Genomic DNA, 27,826 nt, shown 5'->3' on the forward strand with positions numbered 1-27,826 from the left:
TTGGATTTAGCAATAGTTTCTTAAATGACACCAAAAATACAGTCTACAAAAGTCAAAAACAAAAGAAAAATAGATAAATTGGATTTCATTAAATTAGAACTTTTGCATATTGAAGGACACTATCAAGGGAGTGAAAGGACAACCCCAAGAATGGGAGAAAGTGTGTGCAAATCATGTATCTGATAAGGGTTTAATATCAAAAATCTATAAAGAAATCCAACAACTCAACAACAATAAGATAAACAACCCAATTTTAAAGTAAGCAAACAATTTGAATAGACATTTCTCCAAAGAAGATATACAGATGGCCAATAAGCACAGGATAAGATGCTCAACATCACTAGTGATTAGGGAAAGGCAAATCAACCAAAATGAGATACCAGTTCCACCTACTATAATGGTTACAGTAAAAAACAAAACAAAAAACAGAAAAACAGTAAAAAGCATTGGTGAGGATGCAGAGAAACTGGAACCCTCGTGCACTGGTGATGGGAATGTAAAATGGTACAGGCACTGTGAGAAAGGTTTGCTGGCTCCTCAAAAAGTTAACCACAGTATCATCATATGACCCAGCAATTCCACTCCTAGGTATATATCCAAAGGATTGAAAACAGGGACCCAGATAATCAGGCAGCCATGTTCATAGCAACATTATTCACAACAGCCAAAAGGTGAAAACAACCCAAGTGTCTGTCAACAGATGAATGTGGTACATATACACATTTTGGAATAGTATTCAGCCATAAAAAGGAACGAAGTTCTGATAAAAGCTACAACGTGGATAAAGCTTGAAAATATTATTCTAAGTAAAATAAACCAGACACAAAAAGACAAATATTGTGTGATACCACTTACACGAAATTATCTAGAATAGGCAAATTCAGAGACAGAAATTAGATTAGAGGCTACCAGAACTGAGGGACTTCCTGTTTAGTGGGTACAAAGTTTCTGTTTGGAGTGAAAAAAAAAAGTTGGAAATAAATGCCACTGAATTAGACACTTGAAAATGATTAAAATGGCTCCCTATCCACACATGCACACACTTTATTTCTTCACTTACAGAAAAACGGGACAGAAGAGTTCCCATATACTAACCGTGTCCCCATATCCCTATCTTGCATTGATGCGGTACAGTTGTTACCAAGAGTGATGCATTAGTATTAACTAAAGGCCATAGTTTATGTTGTATACATACATTTTACCAAAATAAAGGAAAAATGAGAAGAAAAAATGGAGGCACGTCACAAGGACATAAGATGGAGGCATGTCACAAGGACATAAGAGCCAAGCTGAAGACTTCCAATGGCCAAAGCTGAAACAACTGACGCCACAAAATAAATAACGTTAGCATAAAATTATCACCTAAAATAGAAAATATGTATACATGAGTTTATGCTGATAAATAAATGGAATAAATAAATAAAATGAACAAATGGGAGAGAACAGATGAAACTGTCAGGGGATGGAGCTTAACTTAAACCCCTCGACAAACGGAGGGTAGGCTGGACTTAGTGATTTGCTTCTAAAGTGTGGGAAGAGGGAAACAGTGACTTTGCAGTGGGGAAACCTGGCAGACACCATTGCCACCAAGTGATCAGGTCCACACCTCCTGTGTAAGTCATGCTGATAACATGTAACCCTGACACAATGTGGTGAGAAAGGTACTTCACACCCAAAACCCCAGTCCAATCATGAGAAACACTTGAAGCAACTCAAACTGAGGAACATTCTACAAAATATCTGACAAGTCCTCTCAAAGCTGTCCAGGTCACGAAAGATAAGAAAAGTCTGAGTCAAGAGGAGCCTAGGCAATCTGACAGCTAGTTGCAGCGTGGCCCCCGGATGCAGGAGCGGAAAGAGGACATTCACGGGAAAACTGGTGAAATGCAAAGAAGTCTGCAGTTCGGTTACTAGAGACCAACGTGGATTTCTTAGTTATGATAAAAGTCCCACAGTCACATAAGATGTTCACAATGGGGGAAACTGGGTGAGGGTGCACGGAAGCTCTCAGTACTACCTTTGCAGATTTTCTGTTAAGTTCAAAATTAGCCCCAAATAAAAGTCTATTGAAAAAGAAAAAACGACCTAAGACATGGTTTACTTTCTTTATTTCACTTTGTATAACTGCTCCGTAGGATCAGAAAACATCTGTTGGAAAGGTGTGCGATCCAGGCTCTTAAGGCGGGTCTCCATTCCTAAATGCAGAGGTGGGGTCTGGATGCATGTTGAGAAATGGGACATTTTAAAGACAAGGATGAGAGGAAACACTGACCTACTCTAGGACACAGGGGAACTGGGACCCGTCTGGAATCACGTACTGTGGTCTGACATAGGCGTCTCTAACATCATGTCACTTTCATTCATTTCAATTTCAAAGGTTTCTTCCAAGGAAGGTCTGGAATCTGGAGTTTTCCTTGAGGTTTCTAATGGTGCAAGCCCTGCTTCTTCCACTGTCTGTTTTTCTACTTCAAATTCCCTGAAATCCCACGGAGGTGAAATAATGTTCTTTAATGTCTTCATTGTATGCACATCAAAGTCATAACATTTTAATTTGTCTTTGATGTCTGCTCCTAAAAAGAGAAATGCCACAGTAAGAACAAAATAAGAAATTCCATTTACCTGTCATTTCCACCAATACATGGCACCGCTCTATCGTTTAGGTCAGATGTCCTTGTAAGAGCACACGCATAGCTAAGGAGGAGAAGCGTTCCCATCATGATCTTGGGGACGAAGGGAGATTGTGGGGAGACTCCCAGAAGCACGTGCAGGCTCAGCTCCACTGGGCTCAGCAGCCGCCCCATCTCCAAAGCGAGTCTGGCACCGACAGAAGCCTGTGCGCGGTGCTCCCTCAGCTGCTGCACACGGAGAGCTGCCGGCTGGCGCTTGGCCCTGGTGCAGTCACAAGCCTCAGGTATACAGAAACACAGTGAAGGGAAATACATTGTCTACAAATCAAAATCGTGAGAACAATGGATGTATTAGGTCCAATCATTCCCGACATAAACAAAATGACAATTTTACAAAGTTCAAACTAATAGCTTTCAGTAATAGATGTTTTAACAGATAATAACATCCAAGTCTTCTTAAGATAAAAATAGTACAGCATGGCGATTACAGTTAATAATACTGTATTACATATTCAAAAGTTGCTAAGAGAATAGACCTTAAAAGTTCTCATTGCAAGAAAAAATTTTTTCTAACTATGTTTTGTGACAGATGTTAATTAGACTAACTGTGGTGGTCATTTCACAATGCTTACGAGTATTAAATTATGTTGTACACCTGAATTTAATACATTATATGTCAATTTTACCTCAATAAAATAAACTAATATGTAATGAACAATACACTTGGAAATCTCCTTTCTAAGACCATTACCTTTGTGAGGACAGGCAAAACGTCCGTCCTATTCAGTACTGTATCTCCACACCTTTCTTAGCCTTATAGGACTTTTGCGTTTAAGCTTCACAACTCCTCCTTGGACAAATGTGGAAACTGAGGCTCACACTTGCCCCAAAGCCACAGGGCTACTGGGTGGCAGACCTGAGATTTCAACCCAAGGTCTTTTTTTTTAAGTTTTAAAAATTGAGCCGTAACATACAAACTGTGAACTGTGCACAGCTGGATGAATTTCCACATATGTACACATCCACATCACCACCACCAGACCAAAAGCGAGCATTTCCAGCTCCTAGAAAACCACCTCAGGGCCCTCTAGTGAACCTTCCCTTTTAATCGCTGCTCTCATTCTTCTATCACCACTGATTAGTTCTGCTTACTACTAATCTTTGTATAAATGGAATCAATCAGTATATATTCTTTTCTGGTCAAAACTGGTGAGACTCATGTATGTTGCAACACGATTCAGTCGTTAGCTCTTCTAACTGTGCAGTGTTCTCCACTCTGCTATTGCTGGACCTCGGTTGTCTCCAGTGAGCTGCTGTGGGAGAGAAGCCGCTATGATCAATCCTGCGTGTGACTTCTGGCTTACCGAGGCTCTTGCTTCTCTTGCGCATAAACCTGGGAGCAGAGCTGCTACACTGTAAGATCAGCACGGAAAGTCACTGCCTCCGTCGCCCCCAATGAATCACACCTCCCAGCACCCATGCCCTTGAATAAGCCCTCCTGTGTTGACGGTGCACTTAATCACGACTCATTCTGATGAACAGAATGTGATGGAAGTGATTTGTCCAACTTCCAGCTTCCAAGGGGTCCTGATGCTTTAGTTCTTGTCCCTCAGGACCCTGAGACGACCAGGCTATGAAGAAGCCTGGGTTAAAGACCCATGGAGAAGCCCAGCTGTGTCACTGAGGTCCCCCTGTGTATGAGGCCATCTTGGACCATCAGCCCCTCCAAGTGAAGACCAGCAAAAGAGCCATGAACCGACCCACAGGACTGTGGGAAACTGGCCGGAGTGGTGTGTTAGGCAGCAAAGGCCTATTTAACTTTAGCACATGTGCTGTTAAACAGTTTCCCAAAGAGCTCTGACCCGTTTATAACCCCGACAATAATCAATAATGTACGAGGATTCTAGCTGCTCCGTGCCACTGCCAACACTAGGTACTACCAGTCAGCATTTTTCACTTTTAGCCATTCTGGCAGGTTTATAGTGGTGCCTCATTACGGTGTGTTTTTTTGTTTTAATTTAATTTAATTAATTTATTTGTTTTTGGCTGCATTGGGTCTTTGCTGCTGCGCGCAGGCTTTCTCTAGCTGCGGCGAGCGGGGGCTACACTTGGCTGTGGTGCACGGGCTTCTTACTGTGGTGGCTCCTCTTGTTGTGCAGCACCAGCTCTAGGCGCGTGGGCTTCAGTAGTTGTGACATGTGGGCTCAGTAGTTGTGGCTCGCGGGCTCTAGAGCACAGGCTCAGTAGTTGTGGTGCACGGGCTTAGTTGCTCCGCGGCATGTGGGATCTTCCCGGACCAGGGCTTGAACCCGTGTCCCCTGCATTGGCAGGCGGACTCTCAACCACTGCGCCACCAGGGAAGCCCTCGTTATGGTTTTTATTTCACTTTACTGATAAGTAATGATACTGAGCACCTTCATTTATTTTGTAATTACCTGAATAACCTCTTTGGTGAAATTCCTGTTCAAGTATTTTGTCCATTTTTGATGGAATTTCTACTCATTGTAGGATCATGCATAGGACTTTTTGTATTCTAGACGCAAGTTCTTTGATGAGTTTATGTGTTGTGGGGGACTCCTCTCGGTCTCTAATGTGCCAGCTTGCTCTCAAGTTTTTACTTTTATTGAAGCCTAATTGAGCACTGTTTCCTCTTCTGCTTTTACACCCTGTTAAAGAAGTCTTTGCCTACCCCAGAGTCCGGCTCTCAAGATGTAACCTCACTGCAATGCTCTTTCCCTTACAATGTTCATAACTAAGTGGGCACCCAAGTACAGCAACTCCATACCAACTTACCTTATGACTTGCTAATCATTAAAAAAAATTTAAAGAATTACATAGCATTGTAATGTGAATGTAAGCCAACTTAACAGTCCACTGAAGTGCAAAGATTTACATGCTATGCTCTGCATTGTAAAATATTAAGGCAAGAGCCCTTTCATTTACTTATTAGAAAAATCTGTCTTAAGATTTTTTTCAATTATGCGATTAGATTGATTGTTGTATATCACAGTGCTTTACACATATTCTATAACTGTATTTTGCATACAGCAAGTACTCAACTTTAAACTGAATGGATACTTAATGAATCATTAATTTCCACACGTTGTTCCACTGAAATAAATGGGAGTTTCTTAATATTAATGTAGCTAGAATCATTAGAAAGATGAACTTAGAACTTTACATGAGAATTTGAGAAACCTAAAGAGATATACAACAATCTAAAGAATGGAATACAACACCAATAAGAATAATTATAATCTTACCAATATAAGCTTCAGAATCACCAATGTACATTTCAATGCAATGACCAAGCATTGTAACAGAAAATGTATCATCTCGCCTAAGACCAAGGGCCTGCCAGAAAAGATTCAGCACGGTTATTACAAGAAAATTTGTCTCCTTCTCTTTGGTGTAAAACATTCTCACAGGACTCGTTTCTAAATACTCCAGGGAACCCAGGGTAGAGGTAGAGGGAGGCTGTTAGTGAGGATACAGTTAACATGAGTAGCCAATAGTTGATGACTGTTGAAATTGGGCGATGGGCATGCGGAGGGTCATTACACTATGTTATTGTTTACGTTCGAAATCCCCTCCTCCAAAAAGATTTTAAAACCTGTATCTCCACAAAAAGCCTTCAAAGACTTCTGTATTAATTAAATCATAGAAGAGAGGTAAATTACACAATGTTCAAATACAGACATTTGAAAGATCACAAAAACTATTAACACTTCTAAACACTTCTGCTGCTCAGAAAGTATTCTGCTGCTCACAAAGTATTCTGGTTATCTCAGCGGCACTTCAGGACTTCACTCTACCTGAAAATCTCTAACCAACCTTTGAAAATCAGTTACGAATCTATCACTCACAAATTTATCTTTGAAATATTGCATCTTCTCAAATTTTATCTCTTTCTCCAAAAACAGTTGTTTCATCGATTCTAAGACGCACATTTTTTCAAATTCTAGCATTTCTAAACTTGGGAAGTCTTTCAACAGGTGGATTCTTACTACTGCTCTCCGCCGGGCACAGCCATGATACGGGAGTCTGTGACAGCAATGTGGGCTTGGCGGCCACACCAAGAGCACAGACTAGACCACAACCCCCTGAAGAACACCTACAGAAGATACTGGACTTGTGGTTGTTGTCTAACAACCTTTTGGTGACACTTTCTGACAGAGCCAACGTCTCTGGCTGGGAGGAACCTGAGTGAAATGGGGCATGTGCACTGGCACACGGACACAATTTTGGGAAAACAGGAATGACCACCTGGTACAAAAGTGATTTAGAAGGAGCAAACTCTGAATGGGAAGAAATGAATATCTTAACTATTTATTTCACTTATACCTTCTTTTTTATGTAGGTAGTAAAGTGATCCCTGATAAAAATCTATGTTCTAATATGTCCAAAAGAGCACTTTTTCTAAGTACAGAAAAACTAAGTGACAGGAAGGAATTACGATAAAGTGTAAACGGCAGCGGATTTTTGTGTGTGGTCACCTCGCTTATTAACGGTGGCTTAGAGCTGATGAAATACTGCATATGGATTAAGGGGAGAGTCTTTCCCAGTGATGAATGCACAGGCTTTGTTCATCTACAAACACGATCTAAGGGAATTACTTTTAAGTCATAAATAGAAAGAATGGAGTTCCCAAAGGGCTCCTCAGATGTACACCCAGCTCAGCTGTGCTGACAAACACTCCTGGACACTTGTGTTTCTCACTGACACTCAGGACAAGGTTCACATCTGCTCTAATGTGAGGAGTTACTACACGACATTCACGGACTTTTCTCTGCAAAGACAAGAATAAAATACAAGGTTGCCTGAGGAGTTTTAAAATGTAAATTTTAAACTGCACTTCTCTAAAGTAACAAAACATTGCCTAGAAAACGTCTTTTAAAAAAGTGGTAACTGTTAACCAGATTTAAAGTTAGGTCCAAACAAAAGACGAAAAACGTACTGTGTGGAAATAGTCCACGGCATTTTCAAAGTTGCCCATCAGACTATGGATATACCCTATGGCAGAATAGGTGGACGCATTCTGAGGAATCAACACCAGTGCCTGCCGGTGGTAGTCCAAGGCTTCAGCATACTTCCTGGGAGAGAAGACGAGGGAGGAGAGGAGAACAGGAAGAAAGAGAGAAAGCAGTCAGTGGGCGCAGTGGGTACTCCTTGATGTAGCCACGTAAGAACCACTTTCCTGTATCAGAGAAACAGTCTAGATGGCAACGGTCCTTCGCATCCACTGCGTATCTTCAGTGGGTCTTCCTGCCTTCCAGCTGAGGGTGGGCACTCCTGCAGGGCTACCAGCTGAATGCCATTCTTGACCCTTGGGCCTATGCCCCATCGCACAGCAAGACCTCTTTTATGTGAAGACAAGCCTCCTACACCAGGGATGGTTAAAAGCAACCAAACTGTTTTGCTTTAAGGTCTACAGGAGTTGGAGCAGCATTTCCCCAAATCCTCTGCAATACTTGCTCCGTAAAAGCTCTTGTGAAAAAAGGTTTTGTGCTTAATAATGTTTGGGAAATGCTGCAGTTCATAACGCATAGTAAAGACTGCAAGAAATCCTGAAAAACCTGCTAAATTTTGAGTAACCTCGAGGTTCCCAAACTTATTTAACCAAAGAATCTCTTTTTCAATTGGCATCTATTATCACATCAATCATCACACCATAAAACTGGCATCTGGAGGAGAAGAGTGACTTAGGATATGGATATGGCTTTAATTAGCTCCTACTGTCCTAATTCTTCTAAATTAATTTTGAACACTAAAATTTTTTAATCCTAGAAAATTGAAGTTATTATAATTCTCAATATATTTCTAAAATAAAATTATACCAACAGAGGTAATAAAAACATTTGTTTTGTGCTTGTTACATCTGAGTAGCCAAGTACAAGAAAGCTAAATAAAAATATGGAAAAGAGCTACACAAAATTAAGTAAACTTTTACTCACAAAGAATATTTCTGAAAATGCTTTACTTCACTTACTTAAGTTTTCTGCAGACATGGCCCAAGTTGTTCAATAAAGGTTCCCATTTGTCAACTGTTACCTAAAACAAAGCACATCAGACCATGATTACAAGCTACTTTTCATCCTACCCGTTTGCACTGCATGACTTCACTCCTCTGTGCGAGAGGGGCTCTCTCCTGGTGCTTGCACAGCACTAGGCAAGACTGTTGAGTTGCTTTTCCAGCGTTCCTACTAGAAGCCACTTCCTGAGCGTTATTTTATTAGCACTATTCTGTCAAAGAGCCCACCTACGCCAAAGAGCTTCAATTTTGCACCTCCAGCCCAGAGCTTTCCATCTGCCCAGTAACGTTGCTACTTAGCAACTCACAAGCACTTCAAGTCCAGCACACCAAATGCTAACGTCTTATCCCCTCTCCCCTGTCAGCCCAGCTCCCCGACCTCACCCCTCTGGTGCTCTGCCACTCAGCACACAGCACCACGTCACCCCTGATCCCTCCGGGGATGGCGTATCAGCCCCCTCATCAGAACGCCACCCCCATCACTAACACGTCTTGTCTGGGCCCCATCATATGAGTCTGACCACGCCACCTGTCTTAAAGCTCCTACTGTCCTGCCACCTCTCGACAAGGTGCAAACTCTAACATCATCTTCAAGGCCCTTGAAGACCCACACTTACCCCCTGCCCCACTTCTTGGCGTTCTCTGTGAACTGAAAATCCAAGCCATACTGAGTTGGCCCAGTCTTGCACATACCATTCTCTACTCCTGAAATACCTCTTCCTTACTTTTGCCTGGCTAGCATCCATCCTTTAGGCCCGAGGTGTATTTCCTTGAACCCAGAAGGCCTTCTTGACCGGCCATCAAGTCTGTGTGGAGCCCTTTACTTCCTCAATCACAGCCCTTTCTGTGCACTGTATTATTACTGGCGATTTATTTATCTGCACTGATCTGAGGGCATCAACATCAAACCAGTTTTCTGTTGCCTCCCAACCCCTAGTCAGAGCTTAGGACACAGTCGACACGCAGCAGTAAGTCAGAACTAAGGGAATAAACAGACCTGGTCACACCCTCTAACTCCCCTGAGCCCAGCTCTGGAAGGCACTGCCCATGTGAATGAAACAAACCCTCTACGATTCTTAGGCACACCTGCTTTCCTGGGCTACTCTGACATTTGCTGCAGTTTACAACTAAATCACACAATATCTTCCCCTCCTCATATAACTGTTTAATGAGCATTTTGAAAGTTTAATAGTATTGTGCTTTTGTATTTAAACCATTACTTTAAGTGTCTGCAAGAATCCAAAGTGTCTTCTGATCATCAAAGATGTATATAATTTCAACTTCAAATGTGGTTTATGACAGTGCATCTCAAACTTTTCTGTGCATGAGAATCACCCGGGGATCTTGCTAAAACTGCAGATTTTGGTTCAGCAGATATGAAGTTCTGCACTTCTAACGAGCTCCCAGGTGACGCTGATGCGGCTGCTGCAGTCCAAGGAGCAAGGTCCTAAGGGATTCAATTCTTTGAAAATGGGCAAGGTGGTAAGTGGCCACCCTATATCAACAGAAACACATGCATTATCCCGACCACCCAAGACTGAGCTGTGGAAGACCTGCTTTATATACATACGTGTGCAAACACACAGATATATAGTGTTTTTAGGTTCACATGACAATTAAGAAGAGACCAAAATAAACATAGCTGTGTCTACAGGGACAAGTAAACCGCCACCTGGCAGGGAGCCCAGGGGAGCTGCGTCTGTCTCAGTAAAGAGGAACTTATAGCCAAGGAAGATGTATGCTGTGGGCAAGTGTTCCTGGGGGCAGGAACAGAAGGACACTGGGAAGTGATAATCAGAACAGAGTAAGACAACACAGGCGTGAATAAAAGAATCAGGAACCAAAGAGCAACAACACGCAAATCTCTGACCTACAGAAGTTTACAGCGTCTCAAACTGTCAGCATTTAATATAATACCAGTGTTTACACATCCATGATAGCTGGAAGGTTAATTCATGAGCACAAATTCACGCACCTCTCATGTGACAGAACCTGGTTAAAGATCTAAATATATACTAAGTATCAGGTAAGGAAGAGCAATGATAGGTCTAATTTTAATGACATGTGGCCCCATTCCTGCAGAAGTGGGATCTGCTGCTACATGTACCCATTGGTCAAAGAGGTTCTAGACAAGGACAAGTCAGATGCTACAGTGCCTACCAGCTTCCATGTATCATCACACATTCCCTGTATCAAATAATCATGGAATATACTCTGATTACGCCCACAGATCAAAACTAGAGCCTCTTAAGAAGCAAAGAGCCAACACCTACCCTCTCAATTAGAAAGACTCATTTTGTACCATGTAACAAAACACTTCATACCATGACAAGTCAAACATTAACAAACATCTGCTATGATAAATATTAGGTTATTATATTCTAGGTAAGACAGACGGTCTAATATTATCTTCCTCATTCAGTACTAAACACACTTATGAGTGTGTGTGTGTATTACAGATATTATATAGAATACCTCATTCCCAATTGCTTTAATTTTTTCCAAAGCATCGAGAAACCATTTTTCCGCTGTTTTCCATCTAAAATAGAGGGGGAAAAAGTTGCAGTTTATTCAAAATTAGCATGTATAAACATTTTAAGAAAAATCTGAATATCTCTTTCCAGTAATATTAAAATGAAATGAGGTAAACTTCTGTAAACAGTTTTTTAAAAGTCAAATTTAAGTGAGATAAATGATTACTTTTATGGCATTAACATCACAGGAGTTCAAGATTTTAGGACATACAGCATCTTCTCAGGAATCAGGTTCCATAAAGGCACTGTTAACACTACTTTAGGCAACACCAAACCACTGCTCCCAGGGGAAAAACTACAATCCTCTGCTCACACGTTCACCAACTGTTCAATGTACCTGGTTTCACACGTGCTTCTGTTTGGCAACACCTTACTTGACGTATATTGTTGATCTGTTAACACTGAACTCACAGCCAAAAGCACTGTAACTGATGCCTGAACAAAGCTTATCTAACACCTGTATCCTGACCAAGGCATATCTCAGCCTTCCTGAGCTTAGGACACTAGACAGCACTTTGGCATTCCGCTTGGGGATCATTTTAAACTGTAAAATAACCAACATAAAGCACAAAAAAGGGAAAAGGGCATGAAATAGACTACAAATAAATTGATTGTATATGAGATTGTTACTATAGATTATTTTAAAAGGCTCCAAACTCTTTTATAAATATTAGATAATCGAATTTTTAGAATACACACAAATGCCACAAAAACACTACAGTAGTACTAATTTACTGTTTTAAAATTTAAGTATAGTTCAGTGCAAAGGACTACAGATAGTCCCCTCTTTGAGTACAACACTGAATTGCTTATTCTATAAATATCCAAAACTACAGTAACCTCAACTACTGACCAGGAAACTCAGAGACTGGGCCATTCTAATTGGCTTAATTTTTGGATTATCTGCAAAGGAAACATTTTTGTTCCAAAATTGTAAGAAATCTTTCTCAAATGTATGAATCCAATTCCTAGTCAACAAAGAGACGACTAGGGATTCTGCAGTGTCTCCAGGCCACCCTGAGGGGTCCAGTGACTTAACAGAGTTGGCAACAACTGTCCAGTCCAGGACCTAAGAGCTTGTGACAGCCCACAGCACAGAGGACCAAAACCCAGGTTTAGTATTTTTAAAGAATTCCAAGATAACACTCGCTATTTTCGTTTTTTACCTGTTCGCCTCCTTCTCCTAAAATGAAATGTCTGTGAAGAGCCACTCTGATGGGCTAAACTCTGGTGACTGAGGTTTTGCTCTCTGTACAAAAAGGAAACAGAGGGGCCTCTGGCCTTTCAGTACTTACTCTCCATTTTGAAATGCGACCACGCCAACCTCATGCATAACAAAAGGGTCTTCTGGTGCGATGCTTAGAGCTTGGCCAAAGAATCTTTCAGCCAATTTTGAGTTATTGGTCAATCCATATTCTAATCCAATATAAAGCATTGGCAAATGACACCTAAAAATATTGGAAAATTTCACATATTCAACACTCAAAACTTTATAGTTCAGCAGATTTCAAATCCTGTCTGCAAAATAATTTTAACATAGCCAAAAGTAGAGCGCTTACTTGTTTTCTGACACTTCATTTACTAATATTTAATGAATATCTAATAGGCTCTTAATCAGCTGCCACTTCTAAAATCTACCAGCAACCTATTCACCCTTACTTTTCATTATTCTACAGTAAAGAGACAAAACAAAACCCCTGCAAAGCAGAAGGGCAGGCCCCACTGTGCCAGCACCCAGGCCCAGCCAAGACCGCCTTCCTCCCTCACTGACTCAGCAACACAGACCCTCATGGCTGTGCTCAATTCCACTTGCCTCTATGCAGCTGCTTCGGACTTCCAGCTAGACCACCCCCCACCCCTCGTGTGAGTCTCCACTATCGGTTATTATCAGTTCTACGCTGCAGAGCTCTGAATTATGTCATGTGTATTCTACTCTAATACCCTCTGAAAACAGTTGTAGGCAGAGTAACTAGTTTTAATTGAATTTCCCTCTCTTCACCCTGTCAGACCAGCGATCACAGTAAGATAACCTTTCCCCAAAGATGGATCTGACAATGTCAGTGAATACTGACTGCCTGGCTGGGAGGTGCCCGGGCTCTAATCTAGAATCATGACTGAAGTTACAACTGTAGCATCTACAGAAGGGTCATGAAGAACCTTTATGGATGTACCTGGAGGAAATATGAAATGCACAGGAAGGAGCTCCAAAAATCTATTCCTCGGGCTTCCCTGGTGGTGCAGTGGTTGAGAGTCCGCCTGCCGATGCAGGGGACACGGGTTCGTGCCCCGGTCCAGGAAGATCCCACATGCCGTGGAGCGGCTGGGCCCGTGAGCCATGGCCGCTGAGCCTGCGCGTCCGGAGCCTGCGCTCCGCAACGGGAGAGGCCACAACAGTGAGAGGCCCGCGTACCGCAAAAAAAAAAAAAAAAAATCTATTCCTCCATAGGAGCAGCAAGAACACTGCCAACAATTGTCAAAATAAACATTTCTAGAACTTTGCAAGTTAACCAAAGGCTTACAACAATCTGAGGGGTATTTATTCTAGAAAAACAGCTGAATCTCAGTAAGAACAGCAAACTCTATGACATTTAACTTGTCTGATTCCCATCTCCCTTTCCCCAGCTCCACATTAGCCTAGAAAATCAGCAGTCTGACAGCCACTGGAGGGGACAAAAATTAGTTTGGAGCTTCTGAAATACCCCACAGAGACCTGTCACTATTTGACATATCTAGCAGCTCCCTGGAAAAGCCCCATTCACAGCTGTCTTATTTGACCTGACTCAGAGCTCATGCAGAGAAATGTCTACCCCCAAGGCGTTTGTTGAAAACAATGTTTAACATTAACCTGAGGCAGCTACACCAGAAGGCCACATACAGGACCATATGCACACACAGGACCATATGCACGCACAGGAAAGGCTGGAGAAGGCCCCAATCTCTCATCTCTGGATGCCCCTGAGGCTCAGTGCAAGCAGGAATTGAAGAGGGCTAAGGCAGAATTACCAACCATGGGAACACTGAAGACATGCCCCTATACACGTACAGGGTCCTTCAGAAGAGGGGGGGAAACTCGGCTCAAGATATGAAAAGAAGCCCTGAGCTAACTGAGCAGAGGCTTCACTGGCCTCAGATGACAAAGGACACAGACTTTACAAAATTTTTAAAAGCCCAGCAAAGTCACCAAACAGCCACAACAAACAGCAACAACAACAAACCCTGGGGTGGTGTAGGGTAAATGTGATTTCCAGAATTGCCACATTATATTACTTTAAACGTCCAGTTTCAACAAAAAATAAAGAGACACGGAAAGAAACAAGAAAGTATGGCAATACATAAGGGGATAAAAGCAGGCAATAGAAACTACCCTGGAGGAAGACCATACACTGGGTTTACTAGGAAAACACTTTAAACAAGCTATTTTAAATATCCAAAGAACTAAAGGAAATTATGTCTACAAAACTAAACTATGAGAACAATGTCTCACCAAACAGAACAACAAAAGGTAAAAATTATAACAAACGATCAGAAAACCTGGAGTTGAAAAACAAAATAAATAAAAAATTCACTAGAAGGGTTCATCAGCAGTTTGAACAGGCAGAGGAAATCATCGAACATGAATAAGGTCAAATGAGATTACCCAGCCTGAGGAACTCAGACTGAGAACCCAGTCTGCGGAAATCAACAGTCGCGTCGAGTTGGGAGACACCACCAAGCACCCCAACATGTGTGTAAAGAGAGCCCTGGAGGCGAAGGGAGACAGTAAGGGGCAAAGCAAACATTTGACACCAGAGAACACGCAGGCCAGACACACCCCAAGGCTCGGAAAACTCCCAAGCAACCCCACCTAGACAAACCACAGTCAAACCACTGGAGAACACTAAATAAATATGCAGATAAACATCTTTAAAGCAGTAACAAAATATAACACGTGAGATCCCTGATCACCTGACTTCTAACCAAATACCCGGAGGCCAAGAAGGCAATGGATGACACTCAAAATACTGAAAGAAAAAGGACAACCAAGAATTTTATATCCAGCAAAACTATCCCTTGAAAATGAAGGTGAAATTAAGACATTTTCAGGGACACAAAAACTGAGAAATTTTGTTGCAGACTCACCTTACAAGAAATACTGAAGGAAGTTCTTAAGGGTTAAAGAAGTGACCCCAGACAGTAATTCAAAGCCACATGAAAAACACAGCACCAGTAGAGGTGATTACATTTCATCTTTCTTCTCTGGACTGACTTAGAAGGCAATTGTGTGAGACAGTGTGATTAGGCCTAACGTATGTAGAAATGTAATGTTTACCACTAACGGCACAAAGGAAGTGGCAGGAGCAAAGCTGTACTGGGGTAAGGAAGCGACACCAGACAGTATCTCAAATCCACAAGGACAAATGAAGAGAACTTGAAATGGAAAAAAAGGTCAACATAACAAACGACATAAATATACACCTGCTTGCGTTTCTTCTCACAGCTTCTTTGAAAAACAACATTACACGCGGAAATAATCATAACAACGTATAACCGAAAGAACTTGTTAGCAGACCTGCCCAACAAGAAATACTAGTAGGAGTCCTCAATCTGAAATGAAAGGACACAAGATAGTAACTCAAATCCACAGGAAAAAATAGAGTTTAGGCGAAGTAACCACATAGGTTAGGATAAGACAGTACCAATGTATTTTTGTCTGCAACCCTTCTTCTACTTGCTCTACTGAAATTGAGTTGGTGCCGTAAAGTAAGAATTACATTTGGTTTTTGTCTCTGGTTGCTGGCACAGGGCTCCTAAGAGCCCTGGGATCTCCTGAGTGAGAGGAGCGTCTTTTGTTAATGAGCCCCTTCTGATCACACCTAATTTATGCTACTGGGGTGACTCAGAGTGGGGCTGGTTACCAGGAAGACCGAGTGATGAGAGGACTGCAACTTTCAGGCCCACTCACAGACCTCCTGGAAGGGAGGCTGCAGCCTAAGCTCTGTAAGAGCTCTTGAACAGTCAGCTTCAGAAGAATTCCGGGTTGGTGAACATACTGAGGTGCTGGGAGGGTGGTGTCCAGAGACGGAACAGAGGCTCCACGCACCCCCACTCACGTGCCCTGCCCTATGCATCTCTTCCATTTGGCCCTTCCTGAGTTGTATCATATATAAGAAGCAAAATGCTTTCCTGAATTCTATGAGTCGTTTTGGCAAATGATCAAACCTTAGGAGGGGGTTGCGGGAACCCCTGGTTTGCGGCCAGACAGTCAGAAGTACAAGTGACCCAGGACTTGCGATTGGCATCTGGAGAGGGGAGAGGCAGTCTTGTGGGACTGGGCCCTTAAGCTGTGAGGTCTGCACTAACGCTGGGTAGTTAGTGTCAGAACTGAATGGACTTGTAGGACCCAGCTGGTGTCTGGAGAAGCAGAGAACTGGTTGTTAGTGTTGGAAAGTACCCCAGTCAGTATTAATCCAAACTAGATTGGATAAAAGCTGTTCTGGTGAAAAAGTGAAACTGAGAGAAAAATGTTTATCCTGATGAGCTGATTTGAAAATTTAATTAGAAAAGTGTCAGACTGGGAAACATTAAAACATTAATCATGTCATTAATTATCACTGGTTTTGACTCTTAGCTAGTAACTAACTAATAACTAGTAATAACTGTTCCTGGGCTTGTGAGCACCCAGAGTAGCAAAATGAAATTAGCAGACTAGCATTTCCTCATAAGAAACAACCCACGGGAAGTTATCATTTGCTGCCAGTTCGCCAGATTGATGGATCGGGGGTATGGGCAGACACCGGAGCCAAGCTTCAGCAGAGCACTGGAAAGGGTCTCGCATGTCTTGGTGACTAGGATGGACTGGGTACGAGGACCGTTTAGATGGATCAGTAACTGGCTGAACAACTTTAATCTGGAGGATTACTCTAGTAATATGTTAGTATCATAGACTTATGGACTGAATGTATGTCTGCCCCCAAATTCGTATGTTACACCCTAACCCCCAGTGACTATTCGGAGAGAGGGCCTGTGAGGAAATAATAAAGGTTATGTGAGGGCATGAAGGTGAGGCCCTAATATGGCGGGGCTGGTGCCCTTGTACAAGACACTAGACCTAGCTCTCTGCCCTGTGAGGACACAGTGAGAAGGCAGCCGGGAAGAGCGCCCCCCCCACCCTCCCCGGAACCCAATCAGCCAGCCGGCCAGCCAGCCTTAGAACCGGGAGAAAATAAACTGCTTCTGCTTAAACCCCCCAGTGTATGGCGTTTTGTTATGGCAGCCTGAGCTGACGAACGCAGTCAGGGAGCTATGTCTTTTACAATATTTTCATGGACAGCTAGTTAGATATCAAAGTCATACATATCAAATTTAACATAACTAAAAAAGCTGGGGCCATAAATAATATAGATGCAGAACTGGGTGCCAAAATGAGTCTGACAGTCTGGAAAGGTAAAGCAAACCTAACCAGATGAAATTCAATCAGACAAGTTAAGGCAGCTAACTTTCACTGAGTGCTTTCTATGTGTCTGAAACTGGAATTACCTCAACTATCCCTCACAGCAAGCCTAGGTGTTAAGTGTTGCCATGATTCCTTTTCTTTAAGAGGTACACGGCTGGCCAAGATCACCAGGCAGTCTGGCTCCAGACCAGCCCTCTGCACCCCGGCACTCCCACTACCTCTCCACGGCAGACAGCAGAAGCAGCCGCACAAGAGAACGAGGCACAGTAAAACCAATGGCAAATCCAAAGAGTCAACAGGAACAGCAGCAATTCCTGCTCCCCAAAGTACCATATGCTCTCAGGGCACACCGGCCACTACCAACACATCTAACACTGATATAAATCTACAACACCGGCGAACTCAGTCCTGAACCTGAGTACTGAACTGAGCCACGTGAATACCTTCTGGACATGAGCAGGATGTAAATAGTAACTTTGCTCACGAATACTCTCATTCTTACATGAGCATGTGAAAAACAGCTTCCACCCGATCCTGTTCCCTGAGCCTAACTTGTTAGTCCCCTCTGGTACTGGTTAAGGTAAACTGCTAGGCAAAATCCCCACCCCAGCTTCTTTCCCTCTCACTTCCATACTTATTTCACAATCATAAGCTACTAACATGATACACTATTCTTTTGTTCAGTTTCACAACCAATGGCAGAGAGAGTAATAATAAAATTTCGCTTTGCTTAAGCAACCTGCTCTGCGCACCCTTTCATCAGCTGCGCTGCCGTGAAGTAAGCAGCCATCGCTTGGTCATGTTCACTCTCAACTGCGAACGAATGCCCGTAAGCGATCCAGGCCGGCCCGTAGGTCTTCTCCAGCGTCGTAGCTTTGCTAAAACAAGAGATTTCATTCGAGTGTGTAATATTTATTCTTAAACTGTTAGGTTAATTTTATGTAGGTTCATGGTTTCAAGGACATCAGAATTAATGAATGAGTTGTCAACATATTAAACACTAATGTAACATTTATGTTAATTCACTTGAAATAAAATGTTTAATAGTACAAGCAAATTTTTAAGTAATTTTAGGAGACGTCCACAACTTCTTAGGTACTATAGTGGAGCCCATTAGCTTTCTGTATAGAATTTACAAATATTACTTAATCCAGGAGCTTCACTTCAAAACCTAGTAGATAAACGGTGGTAGCAGCAACCACTTAAGGAAGTGTGCCTTATACGCATCACCTAATCCTCATAACCTTCAAGATAAGTTACTATTTATATTTTAACGATAAGTATACTGAGGCTGGGAAGATTAAGTGACGTCCTACAGATGATTAAGAGAGTCATGCTGGTTCTGTGGACTGGACTATTTACATAGTCTTAAATAGTCTTCAACCAGGTGACCCACAATAATAAAGAGAACACATCACAAAACAAACACAGAAAATACAAAAGGGGAGATTCCCACTTCTCAGCATTTTATTTTCTAAGTTTTCTTTCACCCAAATGTTCCCTGTTTCATGTAGAATTCATCACTGAATAAGCACACTAAGTCAGAGAAGCATAGTTCAAAGGAACCATCATAACATGAAGCGCACCGCTCCCGAAAAGAACACGAGCACCCTTCTTCTAAAATGCTTAGCTGCCCACCAATCAGAGAGCTCGCCCTAATGCTTTCCTAGTGCAGGATCCTCTCCTGTCATCTTAGCAATTTTCCTAACAATGCTGACATACAACTACATCATTCCCATTTTCACAGAAGAAACGGAAGGTAGGAGAAATGAACTCTCCCAAGGAATTATAGCTAGTAAGTGGCAGAATCTGGATCAGAATTCAAGTCTGTGTCCAAAGTTTATGAACTTCACCACAGATCCATTTTCTATTTCGTTCACATGGAGGAAGTCACGGGTATTATTAGACATATTTCTGTACTTGTGTAATTGAATAGCACTGGTTAAGTAGTTTGATTGGGCTGCATGGAGCTCCTCAAGCTAAAACCACAGCAGATCCTTACATAAACCAGTTCACTATGCCAAGAGTTCTGTTTTATAGTCACATTTAGTGACCCTAACCTCACATAAAGTGTCACGTAATTTCACAACTATTAACAAAAGAAGTCCTAAGAGTAAGAGGTTAATAGTATCTCTATAAATAAAAAAACTTTCGAAATACTTTGTATTATTCCCTATTTTTTCATATTTATTCTCATTTATAAATAAAAGTTTAAATACATCATAAGCTCCTTGAGGACAAGGTCTACACCACTGACTACTTTTATCTCCCCTCATGGCATCTTATAAAGAGCAGGGTAAATAATGGACACAACCGAATGGAATCTGAAGAAAACCTTTATTCTTTCATACTGCTTTTAAAAGTACTACTAATTACTGCATTAAAGCAGATGACCAAGAAATCACTTCCTGTAGGTTCACTACAGAGGGAGGAAGACAGTAAGTTCATACCTGAGATATCTTCTGGCATGTTCATTTTTATGACCGACCATGAGATAATAGCACCCCACTGCAAACCAAGACACCTAAAAAGTTTAAAACGTACCATGACCAAAGACGCTTAACCTTGAACCGGGCATCTGTAACAAGTCAGAGGTCCCAGCATATACTCTAGTTCAAGTCAGAAACGTCACTGAGACAGGCTGTCTACTAAGGGTCCTGGGCGACACGAGGCCAGACTCTCTACAGCTCTTGCTCCAGGCGCTTCCCATCGCACCCCTGCAGCATCTGAATCTCCTCCTATGGCAAAGCCAGCCTGAGTCCCAGCCTCCCACCTGCACTGTGTCTTCCCCACCCCACCTTGGTTCTACAGATTCCACCTCTTCAGCTGACTTCTCTTGCACTGGTTTCGCCTCTTTATAAATTGTTTTCACACTGGTCTGGGGTGCAGATTCTTGTCTGAGACTTAAACCCTGACCCCTGACTTTTGTCTTTAAGGACATGGTTCCTGATTCCATTTCCAATTTCTAGGTCTTCATTCTGATCCATGGCAGTTTGGAAGACACAATGATTCAATTCGGTGCATAATTCAGTAAGTTATCATACATGTAATGTGAGAAAGCAACCAAGCAGTTATTAGCATTGCTTATGAGAGGTATGAGTATGACTTTCACTTTCAATATTTAATTTTTCTGTATGTTAGCTATTTCAAAATAATATGCATATACAATTTCTGTAATCATAAAAAATAAAGATTTTTAAGTTATATACTAAAAAAAATATACTTTCATGAATTGAAAAAGTGAATGCTGCTTCTAATTATCATAAGCACTAGGAGATTCTGCTCCAACACCTTAAAATAAAACATTATTTGCTTGAATTTAAATTTAGCCTCTGTCTAAACACCTGTTAAGTATTTTCTTAAAGTTCAGGTAAGAAAAAAGACACTATAAGGGAAAAAGTTTATATTTACTTACAGGATTACTAGGATATAAATCCACCAATTTATGAGAAAGATAGAAAAGTTCTACATTAGAGAAAAAGAAAAAAAAAGAATAAAATTATTCACAGCAAATGAACTTTAAGATATGAGTTTCCCCCAGTTACAGCTCTTCACAATCATATAAATCTTGTTCTCGCAGCAATGATTTCATACTTTTCTTTCTTCCTGGATACAAAATCCATTTACCTAATGCCATATAGAAACTCCACGGAGCAGACACTACGGCTGTTTCACGTACCCCCACCTCCAATCCCTCAGCCCACTCCAGGCCCTAAGTGGGCGCTGGGCGCTTATCGAGTGACTAGCAGCCTGGATGAGAGGCACACGACAAAGCACTCCACGTGCTTAAGAGGCTATTTCAAGGGGCCTCGCCTGTCTTAAAGCCCAGGTTTCTTACTCCACGGGCCTAGTACAGACCGTTTTGACCACCCACAGCCAATCTGGTTGACCAAAGCCTCCCGTTTATGGAACCAGCAAGATGATGTGCTCCTGGGTAACACAAAGTCCCAGCATGTCACGACAACACTCCTAGGGCTCAACAGCCCAGGGCGGCTAGAGAGCCTGCACTTCCAGCAAACTCCCCGGAGGCGCGATGCTGCTGGCCCACAGGCCATGCCTGGAACAGCAGGGGCCCAGAGCTGGGGTGCCTGGCTAGTTTTCCTCCTGACCGAGCTGACGAGTCAGTTTAGAAGATTTAAGGGCAAATACAGTCCAAACCCTGTAAATGTTTCCAGAATATGGAAAATGTGAGCAAAAAATCTGCCCCCTTCCCGTTTCTAAACAGTTACTGACTCCTGCCATACCAGCTTTCTTATGGATTTTACAAGAAAAAGGGAAAAGGCACACCTGGCACCGAATGCTCTAAAGCTAACACACCTTGGAGCACAAATTACATTTGAGAAAAGGAAGCAGGAATTAGGGATATAGAAACAGTGTGCTCTGCTGGGATAACAGAAGAGACTGCTGGTTACTTGGATAAGCATTTCCTCCCCCAGTTGTTAACCTGCAATCTGAATTGTCCAGGATTTGTGAGACAGAATTTCCAGAGCTACAGAATATTTTCTGTCTTAAAAATTATTATTTTAATTTAAAGAAATTCTTACCATTTGCTTTATTCAGCTCCACAAGTGTCCCTATATGTACAGGTAAACAATTTGCATGGAAAGGATCTTTTTCCATTACTCTGAAAGTTAAAGAAACACACTATGTACACACGTACAAACAGTATGTAACAGCGCTCACTGCAATTAGCTATGCTTATCCAAACAGTCATTACCACATTACATACAATACTGTGGTCTAGAATACATTTTTACTTTCTTAACTCCATTATCTTCAGACTTGTTCAGTTAAGGCAATGATTAAGTTTTAAATGAAAGGGAAAATCCTGATTTATTCAGAATCAATAAAAATAAACATCACCACATACATTTACTTTAAGCTAACAGAACTGTACCACATAAAATAAGTGGTCTAATTATTTAGAAGGATCAAAAATAATATGAAATATTAAATGAATCCTAACTATCTGTCAATTAAAATTTTAGTGAATTCAAGGATTTTACGCAACCCGAAAGATCCATTAAAAACAGTACATGTAAAGGACAAGTGTGAACTATGCACATGGAAAGACTGGTGCTGGGGGAGGAGGCCTGGCCAGTTAGTGAGCCTGACACCCAGAACCTATAGGATTTTATTAGCCTCTGCTTTAAGAAAGAACGGACTTCATAAAACTATGTGCCAGACGGTATTCTCAAACTTGCAAATTATCTCCTGGGAGGGACAGGATACTCCCGAGTTAATAGAATAAAGCAACAAACGTGCATACACCTGTGTCAGTATATTGCTCTTTTGAGATGACACACCCCCCCACTCCCACCCCCCCTGTACTCTGCAAATGGAAAAGGCAGCTTAAATGATCATCCATCAGTTTGACATTATTCAGAAAGCAGGTCCCATATATTTCTCATGTAAAATGGACTAAACTCTACGTTCCTGCACAAAAATAAGTGGATGTACTTACACAGAAGTCAGCTTGTAGCACATTTTAAAATCACAGTTATAATAATGTCTTTCAGCTAAAGACACGACCACATCCAGATTCTCCTGCAAACCATCTACAGACTCGGGGATAACAGTTTCACTAGGTTTATTATACTGAAACAGAGAAATGCAAACATGACTCAGTGTGCAGCACCGAATCAAAAGGCAGACTCAACGTGGCCCGAGTGTTTCAAGGTTTAACACAATGACACCTGTGAGATGCTCGAAACTTTTCTAACTTCAAGTATCACCAGTACTCCTCTCAGCAAGTCTAATTCTCTTCTCAATTTTATCACAGAATTCCATGGTAGGAAGTATTTTACAAAATAGTAGTTTAGGAAGCACGAGGAAAAAAATCCTCATTTTCACACATCATTGATTATCTGATAGTTTAATCTTTTAAAAGTATGAGTTGTTCCCGGGAGGAAGACAGATACTTTGGGAAGCTTTTTCAGGAATCAGATCATATATTTTAAATAATCTAAATCTGTCCTTGCAAATGTGCTAAACTGATAAAAATTAATTTCTAAATTCTTAACCTGTGAAAGAATAGAGGACAAATTTAATGAAATAAGATGCTTATACAAAGCAAATACTAACTTTGTGTTTTTACTTACCTTTTTCAATTTGTTCTCAAATAGAAAACGTAGCAATTCCTGTTCTTCAGTACAGAGCTTGCTAAGAGGTAGTGATTCAAGAAGTTCTTTTTCTAAAAAATGTTGAGAAAGAAGGAACATCCTCACAGTATTTATGGGGAAGAAAAATCACCAATGAAAAATATTCTTCTATAGTTCTTGGTTTAAGTAAATTGAGCTCAAAAGAGAAAATAACAAGATAGAATGAACTGGAGAAAACTAAGACAGTGGTTCCAGACCCAGGTAATAAGAATCACCCTGAGGGCTCTGCATGAACCTGCCAGGCAATTCTAGTCATCACCAGACTTAAGAACCACCAAGCCACTTACCCACCCTCAGCACTACGGACACTGTGGGGACAATTCTCTGCCGTGCTGGCTGTCCTGCGCACTGTAGGATGTGTGCAGCACCTCTGGCCTCTACCCACTAGATGCCAGCAGCAACCGCCCACGCCCCACCCACCTGCAAGCTGTGACAGTGAAACTGCCCAGACACCGCCAAATGTCCTCTAGGGGGCAAAACCACCCTGGCTGAAAACCACGCATTAGGCTAAAGTGTCTGAATGCCATTAATACAACATCTCCACTTTCTGTTTCTTTTGTTTATCCACCTCACACCACTGGCAACATACTAGGTCAATGGTTCTCAGCCCGTGATGGATCTCAGGATCATCTGGGAGCTGTAAACCATCTGAGGCCAGGGCCCCACCACCAGATTCTGATTCGACTGGTCTGGAGTTAGGACCTGCACAGTGATGTTTTTAAAACTCCTGGGGGTTTGAAGAGCAGCCATGTTGGAAATTACTGAATCAGATCCTGAATTCTTTACAACTTTAAATCACTCATCACATCACAATCCCTGAAGATTCTGACGGCAAGAAGCACCGCACAATATTGTATTTTGCAACGTGCTTCATGTTTGAAGATGTGAAGGAAGTTTAAACCTGTACATAATAGCCTGCTCTTGATTCTATAGATTTCAGAAAAACAAAAAAATCCAAACAGTATTAATTGTGCTAAACATAAAAACACCTGGGTTTCCAAACCTTCTTGGGCTGTCAACATGTGGTGTGACGTTAAAAGATCAAATGCTTCAAAGCAGTAGACGTCAAGCTTCAAAGCTTCTTTATAGCTGTAAGTAGCGAGGGTTCGGTTATCTAGAGCATCATAGATTTTTCCTCGTAAAAGACAAATAGAACTCTTTATCTGTTGGAAAAATGATGAGTGACATACTAAGTCAGCACTACTGAAATTAATTTTTTATCAAAAATCATATATTGTCTGAAGGCTAAGACTTTTTTTTTTTTACATCTAAAAGGATGTGCTCCATCCAATGTCAGACACAATATAAATTAATAGAAACATAAAAGCAAAGTAAAACTTCTCTCATCTATCTTCCTTAGGCTCTCCTCACTTCAACAAACCTTTATAACTAGCTTACACGTTACTGCTACTTTGTTCATTACTTGTTCTGTCTCAAATAGGGTAATGATTTAGAGACAGCATACAGAGCATACGTATATTAAATCAAACACGAAGACCGTTTGATAGGTAGATCTCAATGAACGAACCTTAGTAAATATTAGAAAACCGGCAGCAATGCAGCACAGGGTTAGGAGCGTGGCCTTTGGGAACTGGACAGACCTGAGCTCAAATCCCAGCTGTGACACTTACGAGTGACCCTGGACAATGCTCTAACCTCTCGCGACTCGGTTTCCTCCCCTCATCTAACTCACAGGCTCTGTAGGGATCAGAGGTGGTACCATCGGTAGCCAGCACATGGTAAGCTGCTCACACGGCAGCCACCTCACTACTACCATTAACAGGAGGATGCAGAAATCTGATTTGTGTTCCAGATTCTGAACCTCAAAAAACAAATAAGTGAGCTTAAAGATGGTCCAGAGATGCAGCTAAAATTGGTAATGGGGACTTCCCTGGTGGCACAGTGGTTAAGAATCCGCCTGCCAATGCAGGGGACACGGGTTCGAGCCCTGGTCCGGGAAGATCCCACATGCCACGGAGCAAACTAAGCCCGTGCGCCACAACTACTGAGCCTGTGCTCAAGAGCCCGAGAGCCACAATTACTGAAGCCCTCGCGCCTAGAGCCCATGCTCCGCAACAAGAGAAGCCACCGCAATGAGAGGCCCGTGCACCGCAACCAAGTGTAGCCCCCGCTCGCCACAACTAGAGAAAGCCTGCACGCAGCAACGAAGACCCAACGCAGCCAAAAATAAACAAACAAATAAATAAATAAAAATTGCCGTCTCTCAAACCACTAAAAAAATAAATAAATAAAAATGGTAATGGGATTCATCATAAAATCACAATTCAAAAATAGTAGACGACATTATGAGAGAATCTTAGACCTATGCAGTATCCTATGAGTTATTAAAAAAAAGTAAACTCATAAAATAAATAACGCATTACAAATAAATCATGCATTTCTTAGCAGTTAATGGATAAGAGGTCCAAGAATAATGATAATCCTCAACTCCCTCATAAATGTATTTCTTCACAAAAAAATGTGCTTCTTAAAAAGAAAAAAAACCCTAATAATGTATGGTATTCCCACCTTCTTGAGATGAACAGTAGAGTAACCAAGTTCCTTCATAGACATGTTATAAAGAACAACTGGGAAATGGGGGATTGGTGGGTAACAGCTAAAGGGTACAGGGTTTCTCGCTGAAGTAAAAAAAAAAAAGTTCTCAAACGGACTGTGGTAAGGGTTGTACAGCTCAGCGAACATATTGAAAACCGAGGTACTATGCACTTCAAATGCATGAATTGCATACTATGTGAATTACATCTCAAGAAAGCTGTTAAAAAAAAAGTTAACAGTCCAGATTAGCAATCTGACCCTGGGTGGTATTTACCATGTTACACTGTATCAGTATAATCTCTGCCAGCAAGGAATTTGCAATTCTATGCAGGCATGAAGTATACAAACTGAAATACACAAAATAACGTAAACAGTAACACCACACCACTCCCTGGAAAGAAACAGTCTAAGGTAATCAAGGTTTCTTGGGGGTAAGTACAAAACACTGTTGAAATACAGTAAGAAGGGAAAATATTATTCCACCTGTGGGGAGGAGTTTAAGGTATCAAATGTAAGAAGAAAGAGCTTAAGTCTGCCTGTTTCAGATTCAAGCATCTGAGGACACAATTACAACTTCTAACTGATGGCTCAGAAATGTCTCAGCATCTTCGTGGGTTGGGAAAATTAAGTAAGTTGGCAATCAAACTATTTTAACGTGATTGTACTCAAGTAAAAGAAGGTGATTTACATTTGCCCTACCATGTGGGCAATTCTTACTGATGTTACGGAAGCATGGCTATTACAGCGTTACTTACTGAGGACTGTGACATTTCCCAGTCACTGGAGGGGTCTTTCAAGCTACTTTCATCCTTCAAGCATTTCCCAAACAGTCTTTTGCTGATCGGCTCCTCCAGATCAAGAATGTCAAGAGCCTGCTGGTGTTCTTTTGCAGCAAACTGCAGAAAACAGAAATAGCGTTTGTCAACCATGACTTCTGACGCTAGATACACACACAATCACAGTAGATTTTAAAAGGGTAATAAATATTACACCCACTCATTACTTAAATTTAAAATGTCTAAAGTAGAATTTTCTTCAGGCATATGAGCTTTTAGTAAATGGAGAGTCAGTATTTTGAATTCTCACACTCATGGGAGGGATGTGTAACATTCATATCATTAAACCTTTATCGAATAAAACAAACTGAGAGCATACTTACATGGCATCTAGCTGCAAGGTAGCGACATGCTTCATACAACTAGGAAAGAAATTAATCTATTAAAAAAGTGATCAAGATAATATGCATCTTCAATCAAAAAGAAAACTATAACCACGAAGTGAAGAAAGCCATTTTCATAATTCCTCTTTTACTCTCGCAGAGAAAAAAAAAGTCTTTTTAACCCATATTCATCATGAACCTACTGCTTACCAGTCACCAAGGATTCAAAAAGGAATAGGGACCTGCCCTCAAGGAGGTTGTGGCAGGGGAGACATAAACACAGCACATAGTTTCTTTCATAAACTATGAAAGAATCGCATAAAAA

General features: G+C 41.5%; 1 protein-coding gene across 4 annotated transcripts in view; it reads right to left on the bottom strand.

The window, feature by feature from the left end:
- Positions 1–2,091: 2,091 nt before the first annotated feature.
- CDC16 (cell division cycle 16) overlaps positions 2,092–27,826 on the bottom strand; it is a 28,251-nt gene continuing 2,516 nt past the window's right edge. For 3 of the 4 annotated variants that reach the window (XM_033434962.2, XM_012534403.3, XM_049700927.1), the window contains 15 exons: positions 27,502–27,540; positions 27,098–27,238; positions 24,790–24,949; positions 23,727–23,818; positions 23,090–23,223; positions 22,170–22,249; positions 21,041–21,090; positions 20,076–20,149; positions 18,378–18,503; positions 12,488–12,640; positions 11,134–11,197; positions 8,617–8,678; positions 7,585–7,720; positions 5,891–5,981; positions 2,092–2,570 (listed from right to left, as the gene is read on the bottom strand). In XM_033434962.2, coding sequence (XP_033290853.1) covers positions 2,311–2,570; positions 5,891–5,981; positions 7,585–7,720; positions 8,617–8,678; positions 11,134–11,197; positions 12,488–12,640; positions 18,378–18,503; positions 20,076–20,149; positions 21,041–21,090; positions 22,170–22,249; positions 23,090–23,223; positions 23,727–23,818; positions 24,790–24,949; positions 27,098–27,238; positions 27,502–27,540 — 1,662 coding nt within the window. In that variant the 3' untranslated portion in view covers positions 2,092–2,310. The remainder of the gene's footprint in view (positions 2,571–5,890; positions 5,982–7,584; positions 7,721–8,616; positions 8,679–11,133; positions 11,198–12,487; positions 12,641–18,377; positions 18,504–20,075; positions 20,150–21,040; positions 21,091–22,169; positions 22,250–23,089; positions 23,224–23,726; positions 23,819–24,789; positions 24,950–27,097; positions 27,239–27,501; positions 27,541–27,826) is intronic. The other variant, XM_049700928.1, reaches the window with a different exon arrangement.

Source organism: Orcinus orca, chromosome 18, assembly GCF_937001465.1.
Source record: "Orcinus orca chromosome 18, mOrcOrc1.1, whole genome shotgun sequence".
In the NCBI taxonomy this organism is placed as follows: domain Eukaryota; kingdom Metazoa; phylum Chordata; class Mammalia; order Artiodactyla; family Delphinidae; genus Orcinus; species Orcinus orca.